The 11,259-nt window shown below is 38.9% G+C and overlaps 1 protein-coding gene across 1 annotated transcript in view; it reads right to left on the bottom strand.

The window, feature by feature from the left end:
* Window positions 1-921: 921 nt before the first annotated feature.
* The window catches only part of GABPA (GA binding protein transcription factor, alpha subunit 60kDa), a 23,383-nt gene continuing 13,045 nt past the window's right edge, over window positions 922-11,259 (bottom strand). Inside the window, exons 5-9 of the mRNA XM_010023874.1 lie at window positions 9,918-10,112; window positions 9,061-9,117; window positions 7,574-7,714; window positions 5,770-5,962; window positions 922-1,466 (exon numbers count right to left, since the gene is read on the bottom strand). Of these exons, the coding sequence (XP_010022176.1) occupies window positions 1,238-1,466; window positions 5,770-5,962; window positions 7,574-7,714; window positions 9,061-9,117; window positions 9,918-10,112 (815 nt within the window). The 3' untranslated portion in view covers window positions 922-1,237. The remainder of the gene's footprint in view (window positions 1,467-5,769; window positions 5,963-7,573; window positions 7,715-9,060; window positions 9,118-9,917; window positions 10,113-11,259) is intronic.

Raw genomic sequence — 11,259 nt, 5'->3', positions numbered from 1 at the left:
GAAACAGTCTGATAGGCACCAATACAGAAGCTCCAAAGTTGCAGCCTACTTTTTACTGCATGTGAAAGTTTGCACAAAGTACTCTCCGTAGTGCAGAATTCAGGATACATTCCAACTATTTCTATTCATCATCCAGACTTCAAATTGCACCCAGCTCTGAAGCATACATTTGGCTTGTGAAGCTTCCAAAAACACCACTTGAAGTTCAGAAAGAAACTGATTTTAAATAAAACACACATCTTTCAATTTCAATATATGTCAAACTGTACAATAATTTGGAAATCAAACTTCAGTTCTCTGTAAAACTATTTCCAACTTGCATTTTGTTTCTAAACAGGGACTACTGACTGTGATTAACTTAAGTCTTCAGTTACTAAGGTTGACTACCGAGCAGGCACAAGCACCTTGCAGAACAGAGCATCAAACCCCCCGTCCAAAACAAACTACTCTTTGGGTGAGGGCAACTTTTTCAAGTTTTCAAATCACCTGATGGGGGTGATAGCAGGGAAGAAGTTTGTCTTCACTTTTTGCTAAATGGCTAGCCTTAACAGTGTCTTTCAAAACAGGGAAGTACTTGCCCTCATATATGCATATTATCTACATATTACAATGAAATACTCATAATTGGCTTTTCACCTAAGCCAGATCATAACCTGGACCTCCTTCTTCAACACTCATCTTCGGTTCTGTCTTAGTTTCCTTTGCTTATAAACACAGAAGCTATTTTAAGAACCTGATGCTTTGTAATGTTTAATCAGCCTTTCAGTTCTGCTTGATTAAATGAGAATAATGAACATGTTTAACTTTGAAAGTATCAAACGCTATTTGGTAGTTTGGCAGAGAACAAAAGACTGGAAAGGACTGAGTTCACACAACTGACCAGGCCTGCTTTCTGCAGGTACCCCTTTTTTGTAAAAAGTGCTGCAAAAATTACTTTGTACAGCTGTGGACACAGAGCGTGGACTGGTTTGACCTTTCTCACTGAATTCAGATGGCAACACCATACAGGCCCTGGCTCAAAGCTGCAGAAGCTGTGGTGATCCCTTAACTTACATTGAAATATATGCTGTTAAAAGATCCAAATTTACGCAAGTCCCAGTTCTTTATAGAAAATCATGCTCTATTTTTTTGTACTGTCAAGAAACAAAAGTAGTTTCTAATTCTGACAAAGGTAAGAGCAGCACCTGCTCTGGTTATATAGGAAAGGCCTCAGGTTCCCACTTTCAGGTCCTAGTGCTTAATTATCTTTCTCTGTTTGCAGGGATGCTGTAGCTAGTGCCACTGCTGTAACTGGCTGTGCAATACCGTGGAGCTGCATCTTGGCGAGTTTCTTCTGCTCACATTCCGTGACCAACCGATTCAACTCTGCTGCGCTGTATCCAATGAGAGTTTTCAAGTCGCAGACAAATTTGTACACAAACCTTTTGCCTTGCACTTTGCAGATCATGTCTCCATCATAGTAATACCTGCAATAAATCAGTGCATATCTTCACCATCTGTAACTTCTATACATATCAGTTAGTTACTCGGGGTCACACAGAAGCCAAAATATGAAACTTTTTCTTATCAAGATTATCACATAATTTCATACACCAAGGTACTACTTAGGTATTTTCTTACACGAGCAAGGGAAGAGGGTTGAAAATTGTCCCTGCAACTTGATACATTAAAGAGAAACAAAACATAGTAATTATTCTATAGGCAGTCTGGAAGCATCAGAAATGAAAGTCTTGGAGCAGTTTAAAAACAGACTGGGCGGAGAGTAAGTTTTATTTAGTGCTTGCCTTAACAAGAAAATGTTGTCTCCTCCCTCATTAGTCCTTCGCTTTCTTTAGTCTTGTCTTTGCTCCTCTGAATTAAAAATTCATGTTGGAAACAGTTTGAAAATTAGCACTGTAGTACCTATGATATTGAAGCTGCTGTTCTCTCCCTACTGCTTTCAAAGATGGAAGTAAAACTATAAAAGCATGTTTGTTTATTTGTTTGTTTATAGTTCATATGCTGGCAAAACTACATCCTTCGTCTTTATTTACAACTAAAAGTAACTTCTCTAACTATGAATACTTTTTATATTGTGTCACAAAAGAATCATCAGACTAGGCAGAAGTGCAGAAAAGATATCAAAGTCTGTATGGCCCACTGTACTCCAGAGACATTATAAAACTTTAGGTGATGCCAATAAGACAGAACTTCAAATTTTACAGTTTTGGTGCTGTTCTTGTCTCACTGCAGGCAGTAATAGAATGCATGTCACATATCTCATTAAGAAAACTTAAGTGCCTAGGACATTACTTGGACTTGATGAGCTTAACAAGCTTGTGATCAATTTAGAAAAAATCAAAACCAACCAATAACCCACCCCCCCAAACCACATGAAACCCACACACAATTTAATTTCCTCAAAACCATCACCCAAACGTAGTACAGATCAGCCCAGATTTCTTGACTGTCTAAAACTCAGTCCTCTGAATGACATGCTTGTAAAGCAAAGAAAGACTGTCATTCATCAGCAAAGTAAGTCAATTAAAAGACTAACTTCCGTCTCCCAGCTCTAGTGGAAAAGAGATAAGGTACTAAGAGGCTAACCAAATTTCTCCAGACACCTTGAATTCGGAGGAGGGGAGAAGCAAAGCCTTTCAGTTTCTTACTTTTGAGGGTCAGGATCCAAGCAACAGGACCAAAGCAAAGATAGGATGAGAGAGAGGCTACATAGAAAAAGTACTGGCAAGCCTGCTGGTTGCTGATACCATGCAAGAAGCCAGAGAGGTCTGTTACGGAGTCCAAGCACTGTCAAACTACCTTTGCTATTGCTCTGTGGGTAAAGTTTGGTCCGTTTGCCAAAGCTCACCTCCACCTTCCTCCTGAACAACATATAGTTACATCAAAGCTTCCTTGAGTCCTTCTCCTCACTCCACCTCCCCCAAGCTAACACCTGTGCCTCCCTCAACTCCTCTCTGTTCTCTTCTCTGCTCTGTTATGCTTGTTCTCAACTGCTACTGCACTCCCACTTGGCACTTTCTCCACACCAGCCCCAGCCTCCAAAGCACCCTCTTTACACCAGCTGAAGGATCTGTTGTTGTATGGTGTCCACTACATTCAGCCTCCTAGCGAGGCAATGAGGATTAGTTGTAATGGATTAGAGGAACCTTGTAACCTCAAGGGTGGAATGATCATTTATTCTCAGTTTTGAAGTACAGTCTTGCAGTACTGGGCAGAACTGAGAAAGGATGAGTGATATTCTGGTGTATCCCTTGCATGTGAAATACAGTATAGCTTAGAGCATGGGATCACTGGGCAGGTGTTCACGTTCAATGTGACAGGTACTGGGCACCAAGAAATCAGAGAACTGGGAGCTGTGCTCACCTGGATCAATACAAAGAAAAGCAGAGTTTGTAAAATGTGGCCATGGCACGTTTGCACATATGCCAAGTGCCACAGGACAATTTTAAGTTATTCAACTCTGTACAAACATTTACACTGTACTATAATGCCTGCGTCAAAATAATGCTGCAGAAAAAATGCTTTATGTAACTGAATAAATGTCTTTAAATAATTTGGTCTGCATTACTGACACGATCAGAAATGAAAAGGACACCAAGAAATTAGTCTGCCCAAAACCATGCAAGATTCCCACATCTTGTGCTAGAAACATTCAAGCTAAAATTGAGGCAATGTAGACAGAGGAATTTTTCAATATTAATTTGAATGCATTTCTGATTACAGCATTTGCTTATTCAAAAATATAGAAAGAATCAATACCCATGCATGTTTACAAAGCCTTAGTTACTGGAATGTTCCGGGTCACATGAAAACTTTGTTTCGGAGTAATACAGAAGATGAAGTATTTTTCTTCAAGGCTCACTTCCCTACTGGATAACTAAACAGATGTTGATTTTAGAAAATTTGCCAAGGTGTATGTAACAAAAAGAGCTTCTCTTCTATTTTTCCCTGCTCAGGTTTCCAGACTGCCTGGTTTTCTTACAGCTGGGCAGAAGAGTTAGCACATTTCTCAATTATATCAACATCATTTTCTGTATTAATCAACAACTGACAGAGTAATTTCAGTACATTAGTAAACAAAAGACATTAACATTTAACAAAACTTTAGCTCGGCAACAGTGTTTATCATGGGAGTAGCGAGAGACATTAACTATCCCTTCAAACGTTCAAGTGTTAGAAAACACGTCAATATTGATGCAGCTGCCAAAATGGAAACATTCTGAGGAATGATTTCTGTAATTCTGTGTCTAAAATATAAATGCAAAACTTCTCTAATAGTGACTTATGCAAATTACTGTGCAGACATCTGGTTAATATCTCAGTGATAACATTATTCTAAAGTTGTTCAGCTGCCTTTGAGATTTGCATAGTTTATTGACAACCACACACACACACCCCTACACCCCCCCAGATTAGCATTATTTACACTGGTTTTATATTCCAGGAAGTTTTCACATATATCTTCAGTACACAAAGGCATAGATGCACAAAACTAGGTTGGAAATCTGGGAATGGTACTGCAACAATACAGGCTGGGGAGCAGCTCTACTGGAAAGGCCCTGCTTTGGGCAACACACACAATCCCCTCCTCACCCAAGGGATTCTGTGATCCTTCAAAAAAAGTAACATGCTAATATATACATAATGCAAGAGCAGCCATACAAGACCAGACTAAAGATCTATCTAGCACAGGATAGACTGCAACAGACCAAAAGAGAACACCTAAGAAAAAGCATGAAACTAGAGTAGGCATCTATTGATGCTCTTCCTTGCTTTCAGTGATCTGGGGTTCAGGAACTCATGAAAGTTGTGTCTTTCCACACCTAATATCCTTCAGAATATTTACTTTTTGTTAAGTTGTCCACTTACCTCTCAAACTCAGAAAATAATTTAGGCATCCACAATACTTTGCCTAAAGAAGTTAGAAGACAAACAAAAGGGTATAATCAAGCTGTGTATCTGCTGCCTGCCAGTTTCCTCTGATGCCTCCTGTTCATGTATGGCCAGTCACTCTTTACTGACTCTCCGCCATCCATGGTTTTCCACATTTGGATCTTCCCCAGTGAAAGTACTCACAATTATGCATATTGATTTTATTTAAAACCTCCCTAAAAGACTAAAGGAAGCCAGATTATGGTAACCTTACCATAATTTCTCATACAGGTAGTTTTAACTGGAAGCTGATTTTTTTTTAAAGAGCGCTAGATGAGTTTACTTCCTTTAAAAAAAATAATGCAGCCAAATGTGAAAACGCTGAACAGTAAATCTTAGCTCTCAGATTAACTTCACTCATATAAAAAGAGCTCCTAAAACTCCTTAATTAATTTGCAGGATTAGGCAACAAATACCTTTCTTTAAAAAATAAGTGAGTAATTCTGAGTATTTATATATTTCTCTATCTTTCACCAATAATCAATAGCTTGGCTGAAGGTCTACTGAAAGCATAAATGCTGACAATACATCATTTCTGAAAGTGCTACCTAAATTAACTATCATGTCAGTGTCTGATAATCTTGGGAAAAGAAAATATATTTTCAAGAAGTTACTGTACTTGCTTCTTTAAGGAAAAAAACCAAAATAAAACCCAACAACTCGAACAAATACCTCACCCCTAAGACTGGCACATTCTGATGGGAAGGAGTAGCTTCAGAGAATCTGTTTATTCCTTTATTAAAAAAAGCTGCAAGTCTTGCATTATAATAGTTAAAAATAAAGTTGCAAAGTGGAAGCAGATCACTTCATACCTGAGCAGTTCCTAAAGCTTCTTACCTCAAAGCTCGACTAAGCTTCTCATAGTTCATCGTGGGTTTGTTTTTGCGCTGTCCCCATTTTTGTGCAACCAGTTCAGGTTGATTCAATTTAAACTCTCCTTCATCACCAACCCAAGAAATACAGTCCCGAGCATCTTTGTCAGTGAGAAGTTCTAACAAAAACTGCCACAACTGGATCTGGCCATTGTTTCCTGTTGAAATGGGAATAACAAGATCCATTTAAATTAGTCCTTTTTATGGTCCCTTCATATCTAAAAATTTTCAACCAATGTATTAAAGCAGACCAGCATAGAACATATGATGGAAAAAGACCATGCACTTAATTAATTTCTTCTAATTACTCTCGTGTAAAAAATTTCCTGAAAAGTCATCAGAATTAATCTATTATAAAAGAAACTGATGAATACAGGAAAAAAAAAAAAAAGATTTCTCACCAATCTGCCCCTAGAACTTCAGGAAAAAAGAAAGGTAACACTAAAAGGTAACACTAAACACAGTCATTTGGGCATATATCTGTCCCTAAACCAAAACAGATGTAGAAAGAACTGCTTGTTCTTCTTCACACACTTACATCCACATACAAAATAGAAGTCGTTTTTTTAAAAATAGTTTAGTCTCCAATTTTCCGCTGATGTCAGCTGGTAAAATCTTGGCCTAAGAATCCTGAAGGACATCAGAACAGGCTTTCATGTAGAGTTTAAAACAAATAAAAATTCAAGGGCAAGGAAAGGAAAGGATTTAACAGAAAAATTCAGAACAGTGGAGAGAACCAAAGCAAAAATGTCCATAGGAAGGCTATGAAGACGCTTAAAGGTCTGGAGCACCTCTCCTGTGAAGACAAGCTGAGAGAGCTGGGCTTGTGCAGCCTGAAGAAGAGAAGGCTCCAGGGAGACATTAGACCAGTTTCCAGTGCCTAAAGGGAGCCTACATGGAAGCTGGAGAGGGACTTTTTACAAGCGTATGCTGCAACAACACAAGGTTAAACTGAAAGAGGTGAGATTTAGATGAGGTATTATGAAGAAGTTCTTTGCTGTGAGGGTGGTGAGACACTGGCACAGGTTGCCCAGAGAAGCTGTGGCGGCCTCATCCCTGGCAGTGTTCAAGGCCAGGCTTGGATGGGACTTTGAGCAACCTGATCTAGTGGAAGATGTCCATGCCCATGGCAGGGGGATTGGAACCAGGTGATCTTTAATGTTCTTTCCAACCCACTCTGTGATTCTATGGAAAATCACAGCAAGAAAAAATAAGATAAAAAAATTGAGTTATCGATAATTAAAGAGAAATATGTATGAATAACAGTAATTCCAAAAATAAACTGCAGATTCAGTGTGTAGTTTTCCTGAAGGTGCATTCATTTAATAAAACAAGAAATCTGAGACTTGCTAAATTCTAAAGTCACCAAAGGAGGGGTGTGGAAACAAGTATTGACTAGGATAGGATTCCACAACATGCACTTTATTTTCTCCCCTTTCTGCAAATGGAAAGTGGAAAGAAGTTAAGAGCTTGAATAAATGCTGTGCAGTGGTTTGAGAGGACAGTTAAGTTATAGAAAGAGAAACAATTTTATGTATTTTACTTGCTGCAGGACTCGGAAGCTGCAGTACCACATAGTGCCTGCGTGAGGTAACCAACTTGCCAGGCCTGCAAGTGTTTGTGATATATTTTGTAGTTACAGTCCCCTTCATACCACATGGACTTCTACAAACATCACATTTAGAATGACAAAGATGTGTTCCACAAAACTGTAATTCAAATTAAAGAGTATTTACTGCATTTGCATTTAAAAATAATGGAGACAATACCTGTTCTGTTCCCAGGGGAACTTCTGTCTTCCCCAGAGATCCTTGGAGCTCTCTGTACTTTAGCTGCCTTTGCACTGCTGTTTATTACTTTAATGGTGGTTGGGGTAGCAGGCTGTACAGATGCTGGAATAATCTGCACAGCTGTAAAGCAGAGAACATTGCAGAACATCAATTATAAATTGCTGGCACAGAAGTAGACATGTATTATTTATTATCTGCATTATTGTATCATCTAGGAGGTAGTTTTTTCCTTGCTAAAAAGACACACTGTGTAAGTCACAATGCTAAGAATAATTTAAAGAATTTTTACCTCTAACAGTGGAAAATGTTGTTTTACACTCATAGTAGAGATGCCATATTACAGATGACAACATCAGCCTTAATTTCTTATCATATGTATTACAAGGACCCTCTCATGATTTTGTTTTCATGTTATGTTGTTCCCTATATGATCTACCTTAATGCACTTTTCTCAGTGGTTACTGTGCAGCCCTCCATACATGCTGTTTCAAACAGCAATTAAACACCCTTCTATTGCAATGGTATAAGAAGATGTAAATGCCCCACTGTAAGTGGCTTTAACTAGACACAAATCCAGGATGTAATGCACGGTCTGTTTAAGCTGCTTAGAAGTATTCTGAGAATTGATTCATTTCAGTAATTGATGACACTGCTTCAGCTGGACGAATGAGTTTCAGATAACTGCAAAGTTACTTTAATGTATTTTTTCTAATACTGTTTTCTAAGCAAGTTCTCTTTTACACATCCTCTTTCAGTTTTTAGAAACACTTTCCTCTGAAGTCATAACATTTTAACACATCCATTCATTAATGTAATATATCATAGAATCATAGAACAGTTAGATTTGGAAAGGCCCTTAAGATCATCTAGGTTCAAACTAGAGTGGGGTTTCCAACCCCCCTGCCATGGGCAGGGACACTGCACACTAGACCATGTCACCCAAGGCTCTGTCCAACCTGGCCTTGAACACCGCTAGGGTTGGAGCATTCACAACTTCCTTGGGCAACCCATTCCAGTGCCTCACCACCCTCATTGTAAAGAACTTCTTTCTTATATCTAACCTAAACTTCCCCTGTTGAAGTTCGAACCCATAAACATATAATATTAAATATAACCTAAAAAAACCAGAACTACTCAAGACCTCAAATATGTATCCTAGACAGCTTATTTCAAGAGAGTGGAAAACTGATCATACAAAAGTGAAAGTTGAAAACTCTCATAGTTCAGGTCACACATCACCTGTCAGCCGATAAAAAGATATCAAGAAACCCAACATTTTGCTCTGAAGTTTAAAATATGCCTTCCTCCCCGCACCAAGCAATATGCTACCCTGTCCCTCTCTCTCAATTTTTTTAATTTAAGATTAAATTAGGAGAGTGATTTTTTAAATGTTGCTTTTGCTGAACCAAAGTGCTAAACCTGCAAACAGTTAATTGTGTGAATTAACTGCTGGCAGAAGTACTTACGCTGATCAATAGTAACAGTTGCTATTTCTCCAGAGTGTTCTTGGCTAGCCAACACATCTGCAAATTAAGAAAAAAACCCCAAGTTTTTATTTAACCACAAATTGCAAGTCAGCTGAAGATCAAGAACTTTCATATTAGAAAAATTCAAAATTTGGTATCAGTTTTAAAGAGACATGCATAGCTCATGGTCTTATGAGTAGAGACATTCAATGTGTGTCATTCAATTTTTAGAAATAAGGATGTACACGGTGAATTTCAAGGTACTTATACATTCTCCATCGCCTAAAAGCTTTAGCTAATTCATGTAAATGAAGATAAAAATAGTTTCTGGTCTGCCAAGTTACATTCAAGCATGGTAAATCTGAAATGACCATATATATTATTGTATTATGATTATACAACGCATCACTCTATCAGTTGTGTTGTGTACTATCTAAGGATTTTATTGCCTATGCTCAATAATCTTCACTTCTATATGACAGAGATGAACATTAAAAAACTAATAATCAATATTTAATTATAAAACTATCAAATTCAGTAGATGCACAAACTAATAATATTTATTAAAAACAAAGGAGAAATCATCAGTCATTATTTCCTATTAGTCATGAAGTTTGGTAAAAGATGGGTAAAAAGTGTTTAGTATGCAGACATGTTTCGTAACAGCAGACACTTGCAATAATACCTCCTGTCATCTTGTATTGATGCCTTCATTTTTACTGCCCATATTAAGTAGAGGAAAAACAATTGTTCACAACTGTTTTCATCTTGAAAGACAGAAAGAAAGAAGGAGGGGAAAAAAAAGAAAAAAGGAAGAGGGGAATAAGTAAGATCAGTTACAGAAAAATCTCCCATACACTTTCGAAGAAGCTCCAAATGGCTCCACAGGATCTCTCCCCGCGGGACACGCTGGAAGAAGTCTTCTTGACTGAGGCTGCAGAGCTCCCGCCCAGGAATGCTGAGTGCATTGAGGTCAATGTCAGTCATACTGAACTCCTTCATCACCCACACTACCCAGTGGAGCACCTGGTCTGTAGACCACTGTACTGGGTCTGGGAAATGAGAGAAAAAATTGCAAACAATAATTATATATTGCAAAATTCCTCCTCAGTTGTATAACAACTTCCATAAAAGTAAATACATAACATCAAGAAGCATAGTGTCATTGTTTAAGCCCAGCCAGTAAGTCAGAACCATGCAGCTGCTTGTTCACTCCCCCCACCTCTCAGAGGGATGGGGAGGAGAATCAAAAGAATGTAAATGCCACAGGTTGAGATAAGAGCAGTCCAGTAACTAAGGTATAATACAAAACCACCAATAATACTAATGCTACCACCAATAATAATAATGATGAGGGAAATAACAAGGGAAGAGAATATAAAACTAAAAGAGCAAAAGGAAAAGAAAACAATAAACACAAGTGATGCACAATACAATTGCTCACCACCCACTGACCGATACCCAGCCTGACCCGAGCAGTGATCTGGGCCTTCCAGGTAACTCCCCCCAGTTTATATACTGGGCATGATGTGCTGTGGTATGGAATACCCCTTTGGCCAGTTTAGGTCAGGTGTCCTGTCTCTGCTTCCTCCTGGCTTCCCCTCCTCCTTGGTAGAGCATGAGACTGAAAAGTCCTTGATTGGAGTAAACATTACTTAGCAACAACTTAAAACATTGGTGCGTTACCAGTAATGCTCTCGGTGCCCAACGTGATCCTGCAGATAAAACCACAGGGTGGTCCATAGCGTGTACCTTCTGTATCTTCTCTCAGGCACGAGGGTGCCCTCTGTTAATAGCTGAGACATAGGCTGGTACACGTGAAGAGCTGGATAGACCGGATAAATTGTCTCTCAATTCTTTGAACTCCTGGGACAGTTTTTCCACAGCTGAAATGATGGAAGGGGTGAGATTGTGTTCGAACTCTCGGAGCTGACAAATCAGTTCATCCACTGTTGGTGGTGCTACGTCATTCCAGGTCATTGATCCCAATGAGTGGGCATCCCATGATGATGGTGCACTCCGTGTAAGTTTCCGCCACATAGGTCATGTACATTCAACCTCATCTGGATCTACGGATACATTCCTGGCATCCGGCCTACAATAGGTCATCTCTACAATGGCTGATTCCCTCAGGGACTGGATGCCTTTCTCGATCATCGTCCAGTTGGCTGAGTGACTTGTAACATCGTCCTTGTAGGG

Source organism: Nestor notabilis, unplaced genomic scaffold (genome assembly GCF_000696875.1).
Source record: "Nestor notabilis isolate BGI_N333 unplaced genomic scaffold, ASM69687v1 scaffold1081, whole genome shotgun sequence".
In the NCBI taxonomy this organism is placed as follows: domain Eukaryota; kingdom Metazoa; phylum Chordata; class Aves; order Psittaciformes; family Psittacidae; genus Nestor; species Nestor notabilis.
Note: the sequence above shows the minus strand (reverse complement) of the source record. Positions and strands in the feature narration are given on the sequence as shown.